Raw genomic sequence first — 25,350 nt, 5'->3', positions numbered from 1 at the left:
GATCAGACTCGGCAACGGTTGCTCGAGTGAGATGTGCATGGAAGAAGTTTCGGGAACTGAGTGGCGTGCTGATGAGGAGGGGAGTGTCGTTCAAGCTGAAGGGAAAGGTGTATGCTCCATGTGTGAGAAGTGTTATGATTTATGGGAGCGAGACATGGGTAATGAACGTAGAGCAGCAACGAAGGTTGGAAAGGGTGGAAATGCGAAGCGAATGGTTCGTTGGATGTGCGAAGTATCGTTGAGAGAGAGGAAGACAAATGATGAATTGCGAAAGATGATGGGAATAGAGCCTGTGATTGATGCTGTGAAGAGGAACAGGTTGAGATGGTTTGGTCATGTGTTGAGGAAGGATGAAAGTGACTGGTTGAGAAGAGTGATGGAAATGATTGTCGTAGGAAGTAGAGGACGGGGAAGACCGAGAAAGACTTGGCTAAAGATGGTGGAAGAAGAAATGCGGGCAAGGGGGTTAACAAGGAGAGATGCAGAAAATAGGGCAAAATGGAGAAGATTGTCATGGGGACCGAAAGGCTAACCCCCGCTCTAGCAGGGAAAATGGCCTTTAAAATGCATGTTGTTGTTGTGTTGTATTCAGAAAGTATTCAGACCCCTTCACTTTTTTCACATTTTGTTATGTTGCAGCCTTATGCTGAAATCGTTTAAATTCATTTTTTTCCCTCGTCAATCTCCACTCAATACCCCATAATGACAAAGGGAAAACAGGATTTTAGAAAGTTTTGCAAATTTATTAAAAATTAAAAACTGAAATATCACATTGACATAAGTATTCAGACCCTCAACTCAATACTTAGTTGAAGCATCTTTGGCAGCAATTACAGCCTCGAGTCTTCTTGGGTATGACGCGACAAGCTTTGCACACCTGGATTTGGGGATTTTCTGCCATTCTTCTCTGCAGATCCTCTCAAGCTTTGTCAGGTTGGATGGGAACCGTTGGACAGCCATTTTCAGGTCTCTCCAGTGATGTGTGATTGAGTTCAAGTCAAGGCTCTGGCTGGGCCACTCAAGGACCTTCACAGAGTTGTCCCTTAGCCACTCCTGTGTTGTCGTGGCGGTGTGCTTCGTGTCATTGTCCTTTTGGAAGGTGAACCTTCGGCCCAGTCTGAGGTCCTGAGCGCTCTGTTTCAGGTTTTCATTGAGGATATCTCTGTACTTTGCTCCGTTCATTGTTCCCTCAACCCTGACCAGTCCCCTTGTCCCTGCTGCTGAAAAACACTCCCACAGCATGATGCTGCCACCACCATGCTTCACCATTGGGATTATATTGGGTAGGTGATGAGCGATGCCTGGTTTCCTCCAGACATGACGCTTAGAATTGAGGCCAAACAGTTCAATCTTGGTTTCATCAGACCACAGAATCTTGTTTCTCACAGTCTGAGAGTCCTTTAGGTGCTTTTTTTTGCAAACTCCAAGCGGGCTTTCATGTGTCTTTCACTGAGGAGAGGCTTCCGCCTTGCCACTCTGCCATAAAGCCCAGATCGGTGCAGTGTTGCAGTGATGGTTGTCCTTCTGGAAGTTTCTCCCATCTCCACACAGGATTTCTGGAGCTCAGCCAGAGTGACCATCGGGTTCTTGGTCACCTCTATTACCAAGGCCCCTCTTCCCCAATTGCTCAGTTTGGCCGGGCGGCCAGCTCTAGGAAGTGTCCTGGTTGTTCCAAACTTCTTCCATTTAAGAATTATGGAGGCCACTGTGCTCTTGGGAACCTTCAATGCAGCAGAATTTTTTTGTAGGCTTCCCCAGATCTGTGCCTCGACACAATCCTGTCTCTGAGCTCTGCAGGCAGTTCCTTCGACCTCATGGCTTGGTTTTTGCTCTGATATGCATTATCAGCTGTGAGACCTTATATAGACAGGTGTGTACCTTTCCAAATCACGTCCAATCCATTGAATTTACCACAGGTGGACTCCAATCAAGGTGTAGAAACATCTCAAAGATGATCAAGAGAAATGGGGAGGCACCTGAGCTAAATTTCAAGTGTCATAGCAAAGGGTCTGAATACTTATGTCAATGTGATATTTCAATTTTTTCTTTTTAATAAATTTGCAAAACTTTCTAAAATCCTATTTTCTCTTTGTCATTACTAGGGCATGCCCGTACTATATCTATATCTAAAATTATATCCCCCCCTCTATTTACATGAAATGGTTTGGTCCATGAAATGTTTTGGTCCATTCGCAACGCCAAAGCGAACGGCGAACGCTTTACATGAAATGGTTTGGTGCATGAAATGTTTTGGTCCATTCGCAACGCCAAAGCGAACGGCGAACGGCTTGCGAGTACAGTGACAATCCCCCCGGGGTTTTAATTAGTTTTAAAACGGAGCTTGGCAACCGCTGGCGTTCTTTAGCCGGCAGCTTCGCCCGCCCGAACGCCGTTACAGTACCTTCGACCGCGAGTTGCTCGGACTTCACTTGGCGGTCGCCGGTCAGGCACTTCCGCCATCTGCTCGTGCGAGTACAGTGACAATCCCCCCCCCCCTCTATTTACATGAAATGGTTTTTATTAGTTTTAAAACATAGTTTAACGCCAACATAGCGCCAACATAGTTTGCAAACGTGAAATAAATGAATACGCTCTCAAATGTGCCATCCGAGGCAGAGTGTGTCCGCCACGTTCGGCACACGCGATAGTTCGCTGCTCTCTGATTGGTTGAATCGTTTTTTGGACATAGCTCGGTAAGTAATTGTCCGATTAATATGAAACCTTGAAAAGGCACATCCTCGGGTCCCCAGCAATATACCTGGCAAGTTAAAAGTATATCGGACCCGTGGTTGTCGAGAAACAGCGGTCACAGACAAACGTACAAACGTACAAACGTACAAACGTACAAACAAACACACAGAGATTACTGGAATTATAGATAGATGAGATATTGAGTGTAGATTGATGAGGGAAAAAATGAATCTGAGCGATTTCAGCATAAGGCTGCAACATAACAAAATGTGAAAAAAGTGAAGCGGTCTGAATAGTTTCTGAATGCACTGTATTTGGGTCATTTCACGAGGTTTGGTCACACTGACTTGGGCATAGTTCATGTATGAAAGGGGCAAAATATCAGAGAAATTATATGTTTTCTGATGTAAACTGGTTTGTGGTAAAAGGTGTGTGTATGCTTGTATATGTCATGAACAATACAAAATTTTAGAGAGAAATTCTATATTTTAGATTTGAAAATCATACAGGTGTCCAGGGCAAAAAATGGTACCAAAGTGACATTATTTCTGTGATAGATTCAAATTTACATTTCATGAAGTGTAAATTCGTTTCGACAAAAATCAGCAATTCTCATGAATAGTAGGTCAGTAGCATAGACGTGAGTGTGCACACATCTGAACATTACATGTCCTGTCAGTGCACAAATCATGTAACCCCGTTGTGAGGAAACATCGACGTAACGCATTGTGTCCATTAATAAAAATCCTTGTTACATTGATGAACCGGCCCGTTATCAAGGGCCCTTATGATATTCGTAGGTCTCGGCAAGTTTAACTACTTTAATTGAGGGGGTTAATACAGAGAATGATGGTATGAAGTTTTTCTGAAACGTTCTTTTTTTTTCACCAACTCATAAAAATAATATTTGCCACGTGGGTGTCTTGTTGATTTTTGTTACGTATTTTGCCACGTCTAGTTTCAGAAACTAGTTCCAATATTTGCCACGTATTTCATCATATGAAGAATAATATTCACACCTTCTCCAGAAACGGTATCAACCACTGATCGTAGCGCAAACATCTCTACTCAATATCAGACGACTTTCCTGGCATGATATTGGGTCGTTTCCGTGGTAGCGGCATCGCTAACTTTAATCAGATTTAATCAGATTAATCAGATTTAATAATCAGTTCATTGTCAGAGACCGTGATGAAAGTGATTAACTGACACATTAGAATATCATTTTTAGACCTTTCTTAGTAAATAAATGATGCACAAAAGGTTCAATAATTTGTGAACAGACAAATTAATACATTTTGTTTTCCTTTGAAGCAATTTTTCCATTGATGTTGCAACTTTTATGTTAATGTTTCAATGCTATTGGAAAAGCCACAATAAATGGATTTTTAAATCCATTTTTCCTCAAAACACTGGTTTGATTCTTTGAATGGTTTTAATGACATTAACCCCCTCCCATAAGGTTATGTGACAGTGACTGAAAAGAGAGAAATATGTATGCAATAAAAATTTACAGCAGCAAAAGTTAAAAATATGGTGTCCATGTTACGTCTGCATAATATGTGCACACACAGTCATTAACAACATGCTTCCATTTTTTTGCAACAAGCTTTCCACTAAATCTCTTGGAATATGAAAGCAATCAATGTATGGACTCTGTCATTTCAGGTGCAAGAGGATGTAATTCATTGCCATTAGAAAAATCACTTTCATGTCACACAACGTGTCCCAACCTGGTGAAATGACCTATATATAGATATATATAGAGGAAGAGATGTTTGTCCTTTTATATGTAGTTTTGAACTGGCGTCATACATGTCCTTTCCACTTGTGGGTGGATTTTCTGATGGAATTCCAATAGAAGTCATGTTTTTGGCTCTTTTTTTTTCTGGGGTACAATTGGATGATATTTACAATTTTATGTGTTTGCAAGGCTGTGCCGCATACATATATCACAGACAATTGTGATCTGTGGGTCAAATGCCATATTGGAACGGAAAAGGCCACATTGGGCAGTTTATAATACATAATAGGGGAGCTTAATGAGTGATGTAAAATGTCACAGTATTCTCTCTTCTATCAGGCCTGGAGGGACTGCCATCTTGCTTCCGTTGCCAAAAGTTGGGATGGGCGTTGTACTGAACTCGAAAAGGTACTTTGTTTTTTTGGAAGTTTCTGCTTTATTGAAAGCATCTGGCATCATTACCTCAGATCGTAAACTACAACCCATCACTACTCGCATGCGCCAATCCAATTGTGGATGACATTTATGACAACTTCTCCCACCTTCCACCATGCAAGCTGGAAACGGTGCGCGGTCAAGAGCGTACTCCGGAGGCAGAGACGCTGGCATTGGAAAGGGCTGAGAAAGCTCGCTGCATAGAGGAGGAAAGATGCAGGGAGAGAGAGAGACAGAAAATACACGCAGAGATGCTGCAGAAGCAAATGGCTGAACTAAAGGAAAGAGAGGAAGAGGTAAGATAAATGTGAGACAGGTGGGTGGTGATGGACACAATGGAAGTGGATGGGAATGTGTGGCTGATGTCATGGTATTGTGAAACGGTGCAAGAGTTTGCATGTGAGAGAGAAGCTATGATGACAATTGACTTATGAGGTGCTTATGGGACCAATGGGGCAGTCAGTCGTCATTGACGATGTTCGACATGGTTGTGATTTTCATTGTTTATTTTTATATTTAGGCCAAACATTTGGAGAGAGAGCACGTCATGTTGATGAGGGAGCAGGAGCGTTTGGAAGTGGCAATACGGCAAAGGAAAATGGATGGAAAGCAAAGGGAGCAGGCAGAACCCGGGTGAGGGGAGTGAGAGAACGGTATAATTGGTCCACTTCCATTATTAGTGTTTTTTTGCAGGAATCCATGTTCCGCAGGTTGCTGGCTTGGCCTAAATGCATATCCTGTAGACTTGTTTTGAGGTCTCGCTCTCGCACAGACTCGCTGTACTCAATGTCATATGGTCATTTAAAATGAGGTGTTTCTAATTGTTCTGAGCAGAGATACCATTTGGGTGTTCTCTGCACCCCTGAACCAGATGTTGAAAACTACTGCTCATACCCAGGGGATGGTTTTAGGTGTTAAAAAAAAAAAATCATAACCCTGATGGTTCACACCACAATGATCTATGTGTAAATATGGATGCCATAGCATCAGTCCCGGTGGGAGGCGGTTGAATTAATACCAGGTTGAAAAATGAATTAACACCAGGTGGGTTAACTCAGCCTGTCATCCTTTCGATGTCGGCAGAATGAGTACCAGCTGACTGGTAATGGGGGGGCATTACATCAGCCACAGGAAATGATGCAGCCAAGCAGCCACTGGCTGCATACGAACCACCACCAGGTTAGATGCAATGTAAATTATATAGAGTGTAAAATTTGGTCCAAAAAATTGAGAACTGTGTGGATGAAATTTCAGCTTATGGTAAAAACCAAAACATAGGACAGATGCAATGACGTGTTGTTGTTGTGCATTGTGGGTTAAAACAAATGCATGTCTGGCTGTTTGCCATGTTTATGGTATACTCTTCTGCTTGAGAAACCTGCAATTACATTATTGGAACAGTGTTTTTAGGTCATCTCATCTTGATGCATTCCTCTTTTCATTCCTCTTTTCTCCCGCCTCTGGAACAAACTCCCTCACTCTCTTCAATCCCACTCCACCCTCCAGGTCTTTAAAACAGCTGTTCACCACCATCTCTTATCTTCCCCCATCCAAAACATTGATCTTTTCTATCCCCGCTAATTTCACCCCAATTCCACTTTTTTGAAATACCAACTTCTGTCCTGGAAGTCCTTGGTGTCCTTGTGTTTGATACTTCTGCCACCCCCCTCCCCCCAAGCCCTCTCCCTCCCACACATCTCCCTGCTCTTAAATGTTGTGTGCCCTCAAGTGTTTGTGTGCTTCCCCTTCTCTTGTCTTCCGCTCCCTCTTTTTATATATTTTGTTTGTCTGGTTGATTTGTTTGTGAAGTAAATGTCAGCTCTTTCACGAGCCTCGATTCAGTATCCAAAAAAAAAAAAAAAAAAAAAAAAAATGCTCGCAGAGATTAACTTATAAAAAGGGTCATGATGTCCGGATGTACGTCCGTCCGTTAACATTTCGCTGTTTTTGCTGCTCCTTCCTTATCACTCGGCTGATTGTTCTGAAACTAGACACATGAATACAAGACAGTAGCCCCACAATCGCTCAGGCTTCGATTTTTCAATTTCAGATAATGGGGGCTCCCAGAGGGGTGGGGGAGATTAACCCCTGAAACCTCTGATTGTCCCTTATTTATCAACTGATTGCTATGAAACTTGACCCTTATTTATCAACCGATTGCTATGAAACCCGGTGCAGCCCTTCTACTCGATGGTCCGCAGGATCATTTCATCTTTCTTTTTTCGGTTTTTCAATTTCATATTTTTCAAATTCGGACCATGAGAGCTTCCAGCAGACAAAGCCTCAACCAGTCTCCTCCAAAACCCCTCTGCGAACAATTGCTCTCATGTGCTCCTTTCACACAAAACTTCCTGATCTCTCTCCAAAGACACAAGGCCTCTTCCTCCTCCTCATCTCAGGTCTCTCTCTAGTTTTCTTTCCTCCTCCAAGCAAGGTCTCTCACGTTCTCCTTCTCCTCCTCCTGGGCAGAGTTCTTCTCTGGCCGTCCTGCCGATGGGGGGTTGTCAATAATAAAAAAATGCACGATGGCACGTCCGGCTCTCCAGCACATTCTGCCACCATGGCTGACACACACTGGCCAGACAGATCATGATGGCCTTTCACACATGCGACATGTGCCTCTCTCATAGGAAGTTCTAACCTACTAGCACCGCTTACAAACATGAGGTGTTTGCACACACAAAATTCATGTATAACCTATCTATAAATTACATACTGTCATATCCCGGGGGTTAACACCTCAAGAGGATGAATGACCGAAACAAGCTTTAACTCAGAGGCGTATTTTTAACATGGCGGGATTATCTTTTCGTGCATGTGGGAAGGTTCGAAGTCTTACCTGATCGTACGGCCGACACTGGGTTAATCCGAACCCACAAACAAAGAAACGAACCAAGACAAGAAATTGAAAATAAACAACTAATGATTTAATCAAAATAATGCAAGCACAATAAAAATGTTGAGGTAAAAACTAATAGTAATAGACTAAGGTGAGGGAACTTCCATGTGGACTCAATTACAGACATAGGGAGAAATAAAATAAAATAAAATGATTTGGCAATCGGCCAGCACTCAGCCTTGCAGTTCAACCGAGGGCTTGAAGACATTCGTCGCCCCCAAACCACCGTGCGGGAAGCGCACAAAATGGCACGGAGTTGCGCTCCTCGACGTCCCAGCATGAGGTACTTCTGGCGATGCCAACTGCCCCAAACCTCTCTTGTTCAGTCTCTTTCCACAAGCGCACACGAGCCAAAGATGTGCCACCGCCCGCGACCAAGCCAGAACAAATGTGACCGCCTTCAACAAACGCCAGGACCAGAAGAAGGAATGCGACCGCCTCCCACAACCGCCAGCACAAAGAGATGAGAGAGCAAAAGGCACGCAGCTGTCTTCGTTGAAAGCCAGCATGCAAGAGAGAGCAAGATGGCGAGACAGCATCTTGTTCCCTCCAGCTCTCGAATGTTCAACACCTGACGTCACACTCTGTCCAATCACCCAGCCCTACTCAATCATCCCATTGCGCCTCCACCAATCACGAAGGCCAGGCCATGGCCTCATTGTTAAGAGTCGTCAGGGGGGAGGGGGGGTGGAGTCTAGTTGTCGTTCGGGAATGTTCGGATATGTTAGGATGACGTCGGGGTTTCCTTGCCAATCGGCAAATGCAGTTTCTGACGGCGTTGTGAGCGAATTGAGTCCCATTACAGTGCTATCGTTGTTTTACTGAGCCTCAATTTCCTGGCTGTCCGAATGTAATAAAACCGAAGGGAATACCACAGGAGGCAAATTACACACTGGGGAATTAATCTTTAAGTCCTAGAATTAATTAGCACATAGCCACGCCCCTTATGGCGACGTGCAAGCCCTCTTACCCGGACAGATGGCCTACTTACGTACATCGAGATGGCTTCTTTGTGGCATATGGAGCATTCTAAACCTACACGATTCTAAGATATATATATATATATATATATATATATATATATATATATATATATATATATATAAGTTCAAAACACACCTGGTCACAAGTGTGCCGCACTGTCCTCAGTCGCGGTCCTCAGCATCATCCCGTTTCGGCCCTTCAACCTTGATATGGTCCGCTAAGGTGGGCCAGCAGGGGCACATACACATCCACATGCAGCAACTACACCTGGATGCGTACATACCCCCACCCCCAGCCAGTGCGAACGCAGACTACAACAGCAACACCTCCACATCCAGAATCGACAGCACCAAACAAACATGGTGGAACACTCAAACAGCCACCTTTATACCCTTCACCACTCACCAACAAAACACACCAGATCATTCATACACACACATCCACACATATACACACACAACACCAACCAACCACCTACCCTTACAACATACACCACTCAACATGCAAAAACACACACTCATGCAAAAATTCATTCATGCAAAAACACACACACCCACTCACTCACTCACTCACTCACATACACAAAATAAGAAATATTAATAGTAACAAAAAAAAAAAAAAAAAACCACACACAACTAACCACCTACCCTTACCAACATGCACCACTCATGCACCACTCATGCATATATAAGCATGCATCACCACTCATATATATGTATATTTATATATATAAACTTTTTAGATTTGGACATACTAGCCTGGTTGGTAGAACGTTTTGCTCCGACACTTGGATGAAGGATTAACATCCAAAAGGTCTGTCTGAATTTCCAAGGCAATACGACACCTCTCAATACTCCATCCAATTTGCCAATTGCTGTCCACCCTACTTTGATCATATGAATATATTGTTTCCTAATTAATTTTCATTTCCTAATTAATTAATAATTCCTAATTTATCCTTGAAACAATGTCCCTGCGCATCGTAAGAGGCGATTAAGGGTTGGCGTCAGGAAGGGCATCCGACCATAAAAACATTGCCTCAAACAGGGAACCATGATTGTCATGGGGCCCGCAAGGCTAACCCCCGCTCTAGCGGGGAAAATGGCCTTAAAACGATCATTCATTCATATTCATTCATTCGTGAAACAATGCTCTTATAAACTTATACACCAATATCCATGCCTCGTTTTTAGAGTACAGTATATACACTATACAGTGGCCTGCAAAAGTATTCACTGCCTTCCAATAATGCCACATTTAGATGAATTATGAATTATGTCGGGACAATTTTTCCAAATGAACGTTTTTCGTCATCACTGAAGAGATCAAACTAAACACTGTTATAGTTGAAGGAGGTTACCTATCAGGAACGCCTGCAAAAACATATACACATCAAAATTCACTGGTTGCGAAAGTATTCAGCTCCTAAAGTCAGTACTTGGTGGAAGAACCTTTTGTAGCAATGACTGCTACGAGTCTTTTTGAGTAGTAGGTCTCTTCCAGCTTTGCACAGTGAGATGGTGAAATATTTGCCCATTATTCATGTGAATATTACTATAGTTCTGCCAAGTTTGATGGGGATGGCCAATAGACTGCAATCTTCAAGTCTCTCTATAAATGTTCAATTAGGTTCAGGTCAAGACTTTGACTGGGTCACTCAAGAACATTTATTTATTATATGTCTACTCCAATATGGCTTTAGCATTTAATTGTGCTTCGGATCATTGTCCTGCTGAAATGTGAATCTCTTACGAGTTTCAGATTCATGGCTGACTCAAGCAGGTTTTCATCAAGGATTCTCCTGTATTTTGCATCGTCCATTGTACCTTCTATTATGACAAGCTTTCCAGTCCCTGCTGATGAAAAAAGCAGCCCCATAACATGATGCTGCCACAACCATGCTTCACAGTACGGATGGTGTTCTTTGGGTGATATGCTGTGTTGCGTTTGCGCCAAACGTAACGTTTTGCATTTATGCCAAATGTCTTAGCTCTTATACGAGTCTCGATCTTGTATCCCCAAAAAAAAAAAAAAGGCCAAAAAGTTCCATCTTGGTTTTGTCAGACCACAAAACGTTTTGCCACGTCGCTTCAGAATCTCCGGAGTGGATTTTTGCATACCTGAATGGGACTCAAGGTGGGATTTTTGCATAATGGCTTCATTCTTGCCACTTTACCATACAGTCCAGACTTGTGGAGTGCTTGGGATACTGTTGTCACATGCACACTGTGACCAGTCTTTTCCATAAAGGCCTGTAGCTCTTTCAAAGTTGCCATTGGCCTCTGAGTGGCCTCTCTGATCAGTCTCCTCCTTGCTTGGTCATCCAGTTTGGAGGGACGGCCTGATCTAGGCAGGGTCTTGGTGGTACCATATGCCTTCCACTTCTTAATGATTGTCTTGACTGTGCTCCATGGGATATTAAAGGCTTTTAAAATATTTTTTATACTCAGCCCCTGATATGTGCCTTTCCACAACTTTATCCCGGAGGTCTTTTGAAATCCACTTTACCGTACTGGCTCATGGTTGAGTCTTTGCTGTGAAATGCACTACCCAGCAGAGGAAACCTACATGAACAGCTGATTGTATTCTTAAATAATCAGAATCACTACAATTTACCAAAGGTGGAGGCCAATTAACTTGGTGTGTGATTTTGAAGGTGATTGGTTACACCTGCGCTGATTTACAATTGCTATTACTAGGGCATTGCCCGTACTATATCTATATCTAAAATTATATCCCCCCCCTCTATTTACATGAAATGGTTTGGTCCAAAGCGAACGGCTTGCGAGTACGGTGACAATCCCCCCCCTCTATTTACATGCAATGGTTTGGTCCAAAGCGAACGGCTTCCGGAGTTTGGTAAAGAAATCGCCATCGCGTGCACAAACGCGCAGGAAAGCGAATGAATCGCAAATTCGGTTTTATTAGTTTTAAAACATAGTTTAACGCCAACATAGTTTGCAAACGTGAAATAAATGAATACGCTCTCAAATGTGCCATCCGAGGCAGAGTGTGTCCTCCACGTTCGGCACACGCGATCGTTCGCTGCTCTCTGATTGGTTGAATCGTTTTTTGGACATAGCTCGGTAAGTAATTGTCCGATTAATATGAAACCTTGAAAAGGCACATCCTCGGGTCCCCAGCAATATACCTGGCAAGTTAAAAGTATATCGGACCCGTGGTTGTCGAGAAACAGCGGTCACAGACAAACAGACGTACAGACGTACAAACGTACAAACGTACAGAGATTACTGGAATTATAGATAGATAAGGAGGGTGGACACTTATCCAACCAAGATATTCATTCTAGTTTTATATTTTTATCAATTTTCTGAAATTTGAGGAATTTGTTTTTTACTTGTAAGTTGTGGGTTACGATGTGTAAATAAAGCTGAAAAAGTCTGATTTAATGCATTTTAATTCCAGGTTATAAGGTAACAGGTGAAAATTTTGAAAGGGGTGTCGACTTTCTATCGGCACTGCATTTACTTACCTAGAGAGAATTGGGGTGCCCCCTCCCTCTCATCCCCTTTTACTGAACCTGAACTCCCGGGACAATTAAAAAAAAATTACTACTCAAAACCTTCCTGTGCACACCCCCAAGTACAACCACCAGTTTCCAACTTCAAGAGTTCAAGAGTGCTTAGAAGTAAAACAAACACACCAACAAACAAATACTTCTTAGATTATGGTGTGATTTTCCATCATCTACAAATATCCTTGTATTTTGCATTAAAGTACACTGATGTCTCCTAATGCATTTGTCCTGCATGTGATTTATGTGCAAGCTCCACTATGAGCCTCAGATCAATGATTAAAGGGGGTTGTAATGATTTGTGAAGCAAAGCATTCATAATGTCTGCAGGGGAACATTAGGACAGCCAGCTTAACCTGGTTTCTAAATGGACATCATACTCCATGATACATTATACAATGTCCTTTTTTGCGAACGTCCTGCCAGCAAAGGCACGACGATGACAGTTAGTAGTCAGAGATCCAACCCAGCACCAGACAAATCAAAGGTTAGTGTGATACCGCAACTATTGTGTCAGTCTGTAGGTGAGTCATTGTGATTTGTGCAAGAACAAGGCACGATGGGCCAAACAGCCTCTTGTGTTTCTTGTATTTTGTGTTTCTTGTATAGTTTATTGGATTGTGTGTTTTGCTGTAACAGTCACTCATTACTCATTCCTCTTGCACTTCATCTCTCTGTCCCTTTGCACCATGCATCCTCATCTTCCCCAAAGACATAGGCTCCGCAAGCAGCAGGTGGAGGTGAGGTTGAGGCAAAGGGCGAGGGAGGTACAACAAGATCTGGTGAGCAAGCTGTTGCACATGTTTGTTGGGTTTGATGTTTATGATCTTCTCCATCTCTGATTTCTGTTTTTTTCTTTTTACTTATTTATGTCTTTGCCCGTTTTTATTCCTCCGCCAACTATGTCACCGGCATTATGCTTTCGGAATGTCCGTCCGTCCGTCCATGATATGTTTTCGTTACTATGATAACTTAAGAACGGCTGAAGGGATCTAAGTCAAATTTGGTACAAGTATGTTTAATACAAAGATGGACTGGTTAGATGATGGGGTCAGAGGTCAAAGGTCAGATGTCCCATTGTTCGGTAAAAAAATCTGTTACTGCTCTAACTTGAAAACCAGTGATGGCATTTTGACCAAACTTGATACAAGTGCATATTGTGATGTAAAGATGAACTTATTAAAATATGGGGTCAAGAGGTCGAAGGAAGGTTAGAGGTCCCGTTAGGTAAAAAAATCTGTTACTTCTCTAACTTGTAAAGCAGCGATGGAATTTTGACCAAACTTGCTTAACATATTGTGATGTAAAGATGAACTTAAATTTTTTAAATTTCATTTTATTTATTTTCTAACCCTTTGGAAACTGAGCTGACCTCAGGAGAATTACCATGTCACTTTCAGATTGTTGCTTAAAACCCCAGCTGGTTCATTAATGACGTTTAGGGAAGGGGGTAATCACCGTGTCCCACCTCACAATTCCACACATTGCGGTACAGCCTCAATAGGATAAAACAACGTCTTCAGGATAATAATCTTTAGACAACTTAGGATAATAATTGAAATGCTCACTATGACAAGGCATCACAGTTCATAATGCTCCATATCAATATTTTAAAATGTTAATTCTTCTTCATTCGTATACAGCACAAGGTTGTGGGGTAGCTTCATTGGCTGAGTGTGCGGATGCAATGACATGATATACTATACATGACTACATGACTGACATGATATATACATGACTGATGCAATGCCATCTGGTTAGGGCAGTAATTTTTAATTTAGCCATGATACCGGAGATAGCTCGCCTACTCTTCACGAAGGACACCGTGAGAACTTTAACATCCACCAATGAATCCTGGCAGACGAACGTGCCCGTTTAACATCCATCTGAGGGATGGCACACACATTGATGAATCACCGTGCCTGTGTAATTCTGGGAGGACAGTTTATACCTGGGTGGGTGGAGTTGAACCCACCCTCGACAGTTTATGTCTAGCTTTATGTCTGGCTGGAGTGTGCATACCTCTAGGCCATCCTATCGGCCCAAAATGCTAATGATTTATTCAAATTAAGTTTTGTTCTTGCAGGAACAAGACAAAAAGCTTCTGGAAGCAATGGAGGAAGCAGAAGAGGAGCGAGACACAGTGTCAAAGGAAAGACGAGAGAAAGGTTTAGCAAAGAGCACATGGTTGTGCCAAGTCCTCGAACAGCAGATCGAGTTGGAGAAAGAGAGGGAGGCACGCATGGTGTACATACTACTGTAAGAATCTACCATATAAAACACAATGTGTATTTGTGTGTTTGTGTATTTCTTTGTGTGATGTCTGTCCCCCTTCATAAGGGTAGGTTTTGATGGCTTTGAGTAGCGCTTTAGGAGGGATTTGAGTGGGGTTTTGATGAGCAATCTTTCAACACAACTATGTGTCTACCGGTTAAAATACCTAAATGACTCTGAGGACCCAAAATCCCCTGAGGACCCAGAAGACCACAAAACCCTGAGGATCCAAAAGACCCCGAGGACCCAAACAACCCTGAGGACCCAATGGACACCAAGACTTTTAAAGACCCAAACTACCCCAACAACCTAGAAGACCCCAATGATCCAAAAGACCCAATTGACCCAAAGGACCCAGAAGACCCTGACGACCCTAAAGACCCCGAGGACCCAAAATACCCCGAAGACCCAAAAGACCCAGAGGACCCAAACAACCCTGAGGACCCAATGGACACCAAAGACCCAACATACCCCAATGACCAAAAATACCTCAATAACCTAGAAGACCCCAAGGAACCAAAAGACTCCGAAGACCCAAAGGACTGAAAAGACCCCTAAGACCAAATGGACCTTAAAAACCCAAAATACCCTGAAGGCCCAAAAGACCCCAAAGACCCTTAAAGACCATGAAGATCCAAAGGACCGAAAAGACTATTGTTACGTGTTCCTCCCCGAACCGCCGGTTACGGTGCATCTCAGAGTCTCGCGAGGGAACGTGGCAGAAAGATTTGTTATTTTGTGTGTTCTAATAAACCAGGGTAAAGCCACACCAATGCAATTGTAGAACAAAACAAGTAATTGTATTAAGAACTCTCACATACACAATAGTCACACTATTAAAGAAAGTACAATGAAAATGTCACTTGCATCAAATGAACAATACATATGATGGTACCATCATTCCCCAATGCTCTCAAAGCAATGAACTCACGACACGCCCAACGTGAGTGGAATGTAACCTTCCCAAAGTCCGTGCATGAATCTCCACGCGGGGTGAAGGTCGAAATCGTGCAGAACGGCAAAACAACAGGCAGGTATTGGCGCGGCGAGTTACGAGCTGAGAGGTCGGGCAGCTGGCGGCCTGCGGGACAACCATCCCCCACAACGTGAGTGGCATCCACGCCTCACGTCCACCAACGATTAAGCCGATATGGAACACCAATGGCGATCAACACAATGATGTCGATATGGGAATAGCAATGACAAAACACGAGCACCAGGCGGACAGCCTCTTCGAGGACAAAATGGCGTACATGCCTGTAATGGAGGCTCTAGCTCCCTCCAACGATGACTCACACTTGGTGATAAAACCTGAGACACAGGTTTAATTGCACTCGCAATATATGATGTGGGCAATCCCTTTCCCGGGAAGCATCAACTCATTCGTGACCAATGTCAAAAAAGTCAGCTCACAGCCTCGACTCGATTCACGGCTGTATCTCTATCATGGCCGTTCTCTTCCTCCTCCTCCACCTTCCGGTTTCTTTGCCGCGTTTTCCTTTTTCCTTCACAAACATTTATTTTTACCTTTTACTGAAGTCATCTCCATTTCACACAAAAATCTTAACAATATTAACTGAAACTAAAAATATTCGACAGGTATATAAAAACAACAAAGGCGGAAGTGACGGATCCGTAACATGATGAAGACTCAATTGACCCCAAAGACTCAAAATACCTCAAAGACTGAAAAGACTGTTGAAGACCCCAAAAGACCCCGAGGACCCAATGGACTCCAAAGACCCAAATTACTCCTAACACCGAAAACATCCAAAAGACCCTTAAATACCCTGAACACCCAGAGGACCCAAAATACTCAAACAACCTAAAAGACCCTGAGGAAACTGAAGACACAAAAGACCCGAGGACGCAAAAGGCCCTAAGGACCCAAATGACCCAGAGCACCCAAAAGACAACAAGGACTCTGAAAACCCCAAAGACCCAAAAGAAGAGTAATTACCTCATATGTCTCCCATTGGAAATGTAGATAGTAATTTGCAAACTGAGCCTCAAGGGTGGTGTACAGAAGCGTTTTTGTTTTTATTAACAATAAATAAAAGACACAGGGAGGTGAAATTCACTGCACGTGATGTGCAGCCAGCGCAGAGTAAACTAGAACGCCACTCCGTAGAGCGCATACTCCCGCCGTGGGTTTAGTTGGAATAATACGTTTTGTTTAACATCCCCTCTCCCCAAAACAATAAATGAAAAAGAAAGAAAGCCCTAACTGTCAGATAATTTATTTTGATATATCTCGGAATTGGAGGAGAAAAACACAATTTAAGAATAAGAATAAAAGCTTTAATGCAGTAAAACAGAAAAAATCTTTCCCAAAAAAATTCCTGGATCTGGAGTAATATCCTGAGCTTCACCAAAAACTAATCAATTCTTCCTTATCCCAAGGGCAAACATCCCACCAACTTTCATCCAAATCCGTTCAGAACTTTTCCAGATATCTTGTTCACAAGCACACGAACATACGAACACACACACACACACACACACACACGGACGGACACGATCGAATGCATTACTCCCTGGCGGGAGTAATAAACCTGAGAATCGCAGAGCCAGAACCAGAATTATTTATTTGGTCTGGGAAGCCCATGCGAGGTTTCTTCTTCTTCAGCCTCTCACAACCCTGGGTGAAGATGCGATCTTTTTTAAAAAGTTGGAATTTTGCCAAATCTGTTTTATTCGTTTGTTAATATACCTCAGCCATTGACAAATCTGGAATTATAATTTTATTTGAGATTCAAATTAACCCGGGAGATTGTGTCAAACGATGCCTGCAAGTCTGTACATGTGATAAATTATAATTAATCGTCCACAGTCGAAGACTCTTCTTCTTCACGCAATAACAACTTCTAGCTTCCAGACCGTACATCCAATCATCTTCAAATTTTGCACACTTGTTACTCTTCATGACTTCCACTACAGTATGAAGTTTCACGCCAATGAATTAAGTGGTTCAAGAGATATAAATGTTTTTATTATTTGCGTTTAATTAACGATGTCTGCCAAACCACGTGACCTATCGCAAATTCCAAAAGGACATTTTAGTAGACTGATATGCTGAACAGATCTGTGAGGTTTCCTCTCAATTGGATCACAAATGAGGGAGGACCTAGGTTTTAAAGGTTTGTGCTTAAAAACGTCATAACTCTGAAACTATGTGATGCATGACGTCATGCTCGCTGACTTTTTTGTTCGTCATGGGTATGCGATTCTGCCTGCAAAGTTTGGCCTCGATCTGTTCAGGTGTTTTGGAGAAAATTGGATTTTAGTGTTTTTCACTCAAAACAATATGGCGGCCGAACCACGTGACCTGCGACGTCATCATTACCATTAAAATATTCCACAGACCGAGTCCCTCCAATGGTGAGAATTTGCTCTCAATTGGTCCAATTATTGCAGAGAAAATGGTTTTTAAAGGAAAACAGAAAAAAAAATTCCTGGATCCGGAATAATATCCTGAGCTTCACCAAAAACTAATCAATTCTTCCTTATCCCAAGGGCAATCATCCCACCAACTTTCATCCAAATCCGTTCAGAACTTTTCCAGATATCTTGTTCACAAACACACGAACACACACACACACACGGACGGACGGACACGAGCGAATGCATTACTCCCTGGCGGGAGTAATCAAGTGTTCATCTATGTCAGTAGGATGTCTAATAAATGAAGAAGATATAAGCACATGTGTCTGTCCCCATTCAAAAGTACAATTTGATTATGGTTTTATTGGCTAATCTTTTAGCACGACTGTGTGTTCACTTCGCTCCATTTTTGAGGATAGAAGAATTCGAATAACATTTTCCGTAAAAGAATAATTACATCTCTTCAAATTGGAACTGCAGATGGTGGCTTGCAAATCGAGCCTCAAGGGCAGTGTACAGAAGCGTTGTTTTATAATAACAATAAATACTAGAACGGCATTCAATGGAGAGCAAACCTCCACCTGGTTGGCTATATCATTCAATGATGGAGAATCACTTTAAAAAATCTACTAGCTGGATCCGGATCCGGATCTTCACCAACATTGAATCGATTCTTCCCTGTCACACACACAACCTGTCCAACCAGTTTCGTCCAAATCTATCCATAAATTTTTGATATCCTGCTATGTATCGTTTTTGTCCCTATCTCCCAATGGTGAAGAATCACTTAAAAATTCTTGTAGCCGGATCCGAATCCGATCTCCACCAAAATCTAATCATTTCATCCTTGTCACATACGCTACATCTCTGCCAAATTTCGTCCGAATCCGTCCACAACTTTTTGAGATATTTTGTTCACAGACAGACAAACGGACAAACAGACAGACATGGGTGAAAACACAACCTCCATCCACCTTTGGTGGCGGAGGTAACATGGCGCGGGGAGATGAAATTCGCTGCACTTGATGTGTAACGCACAGAGAGTAAAACGAGTGTTCATTTACATCCGTAGGATATCTAATAAATAAAGAAGATATTGAAGGAACTGCGCTCCAACGCGAGTCGAAAGAATTGACGCGACCAAAGACGGAATTCGTCCGAGTTGCTTTATTGAAACAAAACAGCTCAGGTATTCTGACAAGCCCGTTTATCGGGCAGCAATATATATACACATTTATGTCGGGAAGTTTGCCCGGCAAAAGCTATACCGGGCATGCCCGGGTGTCAAGGGCGAGCCTTGGAAAGGCGAGTCTGGACCTGCCCGGGCGTGTTTGGCTGCGGCCTGGCAAGTCGAGGCTGGGCGTGCCCGGGCGCTCTGGGCGAGCCCTGGAAAGACGATAGCGGGCATGCCCGGACGCTCTGGGCGAGCCCTGAAAAGGCGATAGCGGGCATGCCCGGACGCTCTGGGCGAGCCCTGGAAAGGCGATAGCGGGCATGCCCGGGAAAGACGAGACCGGGCGTGCCCGGGAGGTTCGGGCGTGCCCGGGAACAGTGAGTCCGGGCATGCCCGGGAGAGGCGCGTCTGGCCGTGTTCTGGCCGGTGCAAGGCGATTGTGTGCATCCAGCGGTAACCGCTACAATATAAGCACACCTGGCACTAGGCCGATGCTTCAGACTTTGGAATTCAGTATCCTCGATTAAACTTTTCCAACCAGTCATTTTTGACGGGCTTTATACCAGTACTTACAAATATCTTTTTTATCCGCCCGCTGGTGCTCTTCTTCATTCTCCTCTGCTAATGTTTGTTGAATGACATGACAGAGTGAGATAAGTCCTCAAAAGTCACCAACAACTTCAAACATTGTGTTTCTGAAGTATCTCCCAATGTTATTGTGAAACATTTTAATGAACCAACTTTGTCATGATGTGCACATCAGTTGAACTAAATGAGGTGAAACTGAAAAAAAAATGTTGGTTTGGCCATGTCATTATTGCTTTGTGAAAAAACGTGTCAAAAATTTAATGTGCAGCTGATGTTTGTTCAATCGTCACCATACTCGACAACCCTCTTCATCCATCATCCATCGTCTTCTTCACCTCCTCTTCTCTTTATAAGGGGTGAGGTCCAATGGTACCAAGCTCCTGCTCTGCCATGACCGCGATACTCCTCCACTCCCCTCTGTCCTCTGCCAACTCACTCCACCCTCCAACCACCCCAACTTACTGATCTCCCCTTCACACAATCCTCCAATCTCAACCGTGGTCTACCTCTTTTCCTCCTGCCTTGTTCCTTCAACCTATCTGCTCTCTTTGCCACTCTCTCTTCCCCCTTCCTCAGCAAATGTCCAGCCCATCTCAGCTGGCATTTCACCAAACTTCCTGTTATACTCATCTGCACACCAATCTCCTCCCTCAGTACATCCATTCTCCTTTTATCCACCATCTTCACTCCCACAATCCTCCTGACCCAGTTGTTCTCGCAAACCTGCAGCCTCTGTTGTTGTCTTTCTGTCAATGCCACCGTCTCCAGACCGTAAAGGTTGACCAGCGATACACAATACATCAGAACCTTTCCTTTCAATCTCCTTAAAACATTTCTGTCTACCATTACACCCTCCACCCTGCTCCAAACATTCACACCCATCTGAATCCTCCTCCGCACCTCTACCTCTGACTTACCATCACTAGTCACTGTTTCCCACCTGCCCCTCCCCCCCTCCAGATACTCGAACCTACAGTCGTGGCCACAAATATTGGCACCCTTGCACTTTTTTCAAATAACTCACAATTTTCTCGAAAAACAAGTTCAGAAAATAAAAAGAAATGGCACTGACAAAATTATTTACACTCTCGACTTGATATTTGGTAGCGCAGCCTTTGGACAAAATAACTGTAGTCAAGCGCTTCCTATAGCCATGAATGAGCTTCCTACATCTCTCTACTGGCAGTTGGCCCACTCTTCTTGTGAAAACTGCCCCATTTCTCCCAGATTTGCAGGGTGCCTTCTCCCAACTGCTGTTTTCAGATCTCCCCACAGGTGTTCAATGGGATTTAGGTCTGGACTCATTGCTGGCCTCTTCAGAACAGTCCAGCGTTTTGTCTTGAATCATTCCTGGGTGTTTTTTGAAGTGTGTTTGGGGTCATTGTGCTGCTGCACGACCCATGACCTCCGACGGAGACCCAGCTTTCTGACACTGGGTTGAACATTGTGCTCCAAAATTTCTTGGTAATCTCCTGATTTCATGATGCCATGCACACATTCAAAACATCCAGTGCCAGAGGCAGCACAGCATCCCCAAAACATCACTGAACCTCCTCCATGTTTTACTGTAGGGAAGGTGTTCTTTTCTTTGAAGCCTTCATTTTGTTTTCTGTAAACATAGAGATGATGTGCTTTACAAAAAAGGCTCTAATTTGGTCTCATCTGTTCACAGGACATTTTCCCAGAAGGATTTTGGCTTGTTCAGGTGTGTTTTGGCAAAAAACCAGTCGGGCTTTCTTGTGGCTCTCTCTCAGCAGCGGGGTCCTACCATAGAACCCCCTTTCATTGAGTTGGCGATGGATGGTGCAAGTTGAAACTGTCGTACCTTATGTCTGAAGGTCAGCTTGAATCTGTTTCGCAGTTGATCGAAGTGCTTTCTCTACCATTTGAACAATCTTTTGCTGCAATATTCCATCAAGTTCTCTCTTACGGCCACGTCCAGGGAGGTTGGCAACAGTGCCATGGGCCTTAAACTTCCTGATAACATTGCGTACGGTGGACACAGGAACATCAAGGTCTCTGGAGATGGAGTTGTGGCCTTGAGATTGTCCATGATTGGCTACAATCTTGTGTCTGACCTCCTCAGACAATTGTCTGGTTTTCTTTCTTTTCTCCATGCTCATTGCGGTACATACAGTGACACAAAACAGCAGAATGACTCCTTTCTCTATTCAAACTGGTTGAATGAGTGATTTTTATATTGCAGGCACCTGCAACTCACCACAGGTGAGTTCAATTCCAAAGTATAGGAGAATCACCTGCTTGAAATCTAATTATTTCTATCAGCTTCTAAAAGGTGCCAATAATATTGTCCGGGCCATTTTAGGATTTTTGTGTGGAAAAAGCTAAGATTTAGTATTTTCTCAGCTTTGTTTGTTTTGTTCCACTGCAATCCAAAGAAATACATATGTGGTTACCAAAATCTTTTTTCATTTCAACAATTTTCTGGAAGAAACCAATGGTGCAAATGGAACCTTTTAGAATTACCCTAAAAATGGTGTTAAACCTGAATATTGTTAAACCACGTAAGTCCGTCAATAAAAAGTCGATGCTTTTCACATTGCATTTGATGGGTTGTATTTACTGTGATGATTGTCAGCATAATGTTATCCATACGTCACATAACCCATGTGCGACTGTGATGCGAAATGCATGTTGATTACCCCAATACTCATGTCAACGTTGTGTTACACACAGGGAGGAGGCAGAGAGAGAATTGAAGCGAAGAGAAGAAAAATGGGAGAGGGAGAGGATGGCTCGAGTTAGGCTAATGCAACAGGTAACTTAGTGTTGGTTTACTCCTTTTAGAGGAACTAGTATAATAACCACAGGGTGATTGTGTCAAACTCCCACCTCCCCTCCCCCGCCAGTGCGCGCGTGCACACGCACGCACACACACACACACACACACACACACACACACACACACACACACACACACACACACACACGCACACACACTTACATTTTACCGTGAGTACACCCAAACATGCAATTCTGACAAGACTCATCTGTCCCATATTTGTTCCATCCCCCTAACTTCTCAACCTTCCCCTTCCCACTGAAAGTCCTCAACCCCTCCCCACCCCCAATCCCCGCCAAAGTTGTCCATCTTCAACTATCAAAGCAAACAGGCATTCCCACAACAACACAATGGAATATGTAATGCTTTCTGCTCCCCTATCTGCTCCCTTATAATGCTATCACCGACTTCACAGAACCCTGTCACAATCTTAAGAGAAAATAGTCGGAAATAACAACAAACCTGCATCCGCAGAAAAAGCGCTGCTTGAGAGATAGGGTTCCAAAGGGTAATTCAAAAAAGTTCCTAAATTGGCAGCCGTAGTATAAAATTGTGGGTGGAGTCAGGCGAACTGTCCAACCAATGGGTGGAACCTATACACATGCGTGGACGCACGCATGACTGCTTTTCGAGTACTACACACCATTGGACCAAGTTATCATTGGTCTTCACGGCCTTGTAGCATACCTGCCTGCTGTATTGCTTGAGCATTGGCTTGCCTTTCACCGGGCCCAGATGTGCTTGGGCATGTGGGGGTGAGGGGTGGGGGCAATTATACGTTTGTTACTATTATTGTCAAATTATTCTAATATTATTATTGTTGTTAATATTGCTAGTATTAATTACCTCCGCCACCGAAGGTGGATGGAGGTTTTCACAAGCCGATTCTATTTTGGTTCAGGTCCAAATCCAGATCCGGCCTATCGGTGGGATACAAAATGTAAACTGTCAAGCCTGGCGGAGGTATGCGCTCTGCCAAATGCCGTTCTAGTTGATATACAGTATGCTTTGCTACAATGTTATCATTGTTTTTGTTATTTATTTTGTAATTAGAACACCATGCCATGGATGGACCTATTAAACTGCTCTATACACCTTAACATGGCACGTCTTTAGAAACATGGGAATCCTCCGGATTTTTTGTAGTTAATTAGCGTAAATAACTCAGGAGATCATAACGATTATTTTGGTGCATCACCTTCCACATCAGAAAGCTCCAGGAGAACTCCGCAAAAAACATGCCTCACACACACAACTCATCCATTTATAGTAGATAGAAAACAATCCCTTTGGTAAGTGTGTGATGTGAAATTAATGGCTTGCTAACACAATTATAGTGACACACTTGTTTTTTCTCAATGCTGTCGCAATCCCAACAACATCAGCTGTTGCAAGATCGAGCCCAGCAGGTTCAGGCAAGACTGATCGCTAATCGAGCGAAGCGGAAGGAATCCATAAAAAATCGAGAGGACTTGATTGGTCAACTGGAAGCAGACAGACAGAAAGATAAACAAGCAGGGCTCAAAAAGACCATGGAAATGGGGAGATGGAAAGATCAATTGGCAGCACAGGTCAGCCCATTATTTGGTCCTCTGTATCTTTCACTCTGCAGCGCCCACTGGTGTTTCTTGTTTCCTCCTTTATTTTATTATTTTCCTCTATGTATTTGTATATTGCCATTTGTAACAATTATTTTTGAAGCACAACATGAGTTGTAAACATGTAGTTGTGCATATCATTTCTTCTCTGCTTATCTTCCCTTCTCATTTATCAGGTGGAAGAAAAAAGTGAGCATTTGGTAAAGGAGGATGATAAACAACGGGAAGGGAATGAGACACTTAGGCTTGAAGAGGAGAGAGCCAAAGCAATTACAGCCAAAATGGAAGATATTCACCTCGAAGATTTTAACCAGGTGATGTGCAACCACATAATTGCCACACTAGACCACAACTGTGCCAAATCAAGGCTATCTGTGTGCCGCAAGCATGCTATGTGGGGCAGGAAGGGGGTGGGGGGGGGGGGGGGGAGGGCGCAAGCGAGGTAAACGGGGGACGCAAGTGCATCATATGGGGTACGCAAGCGCGCAACACAGGGGACACAATGCATCATATGGGGTACGCAAGCACGCAACACAGGGGACGCAAGTGCATCATATGGGGTACGCAAGGGCGCAACACTGAGGACGCAAGTGCATCATATGGGGTACGCAAGCGTGCAACACGGGGGACGCAAGTGCATCATATGGGGTATGCAAGCGTGCAACATGGGGGACGCAAGTGCATCATATGGGATACGCAAGCGCGCAACATGGGGGACGCAAGTGCATCATATGGGGTACGCAAGCGTGCAACACGGGGGACGCAAGTGCATCATATGGGGTACGCAAGCGTGCAACACGGGGGACGCAAGTGCACCACAGGGGGAACACAAGCGCGCAACACGTGGAATGCGAGCTCACCACACGGGGACAGAAAGCATGTCACGCAGGGGGGAGGAGGGATGGGTGCAAGCACACAACATGGGCTCCACAAATGTGCCACACGGAGCGTGCAAGCACAGCACACAGGGACCACCGCAAGTGCACCACATGGTGAAGAGGGTGGGGCAGGGGGGGGGGGCGGTGGGAAATGAGCCCACACAGGGGCCAGCAAGAGCGGCACACATGGTCCACAAGAACGGAAAATAAAACGGAATTTTAGACTTTTCCGAGTGCATTGCCAAAATGGTAGTTGCTCAAATAAAATATATCTTTATTATAATGGAGCAAACGTTTATGGTTATGTATGTACATTTGTGACCAAAACGTCTTCTTCTTCAAATTTCCTTTAACAAATTCCAT

General features: G+C 43.6%; 1 protein-coding gene across 1 annotated transcript in view; it reads left to right on the top strand.

Annotated features, from left to right (window-relative positions):
- The window catches only part of TCHP (trichoplein keratin filament binding), a gene marked incomplete at its 5' end in the record, with an annotated part of 36,552 nt that overhangs the window by 7,989 nt on the left and 3,213 nt on the right, over nt 1-25,350 (top strand). Inside the window, 8 exon segments of the mRNA XM_078783107.1 lie at nt 4,775-4,843; nt 4,993-5,166; nt 5,391-5,503; nt 13,001-13,070; nt 14,375-14,547; nt 22,406-22,487; nt 23,897-24,082; nt 24,286-24,423. Coding sequence (XP_078639233.1) covers nt 4,775-4,843; nt 4,993-5,166; nt 5,391-5,503; nt 13,001-13,070; nt 14,375-14,547; nt 22,406-22,487; nt 23,897-24,082; nt 24,286-24,423 — 1,005 coding nt within the window.

The sequence above is a fragment of the Myxine glutinosa genome, chromosome 8, assembly GCF_964187855.1.
Source record: "Myxine glutinosa chromosome 8, kmMyxGlut1.1, whole genome shotgun sequence".
In the NCBI taxonomy this organism is placed as follows: domain Eukaryota; kingdom Metazoa; phylum Chordata; class Myxini; order Myxiniformes; family Myxinidae; genus Myxine; species Myxine glutinosa.
The sequence above is the reverse complement of the archived record's forward strand: the minus strand, read 5'-3'. Positions and strand labels throughout refer to the sequence as shown.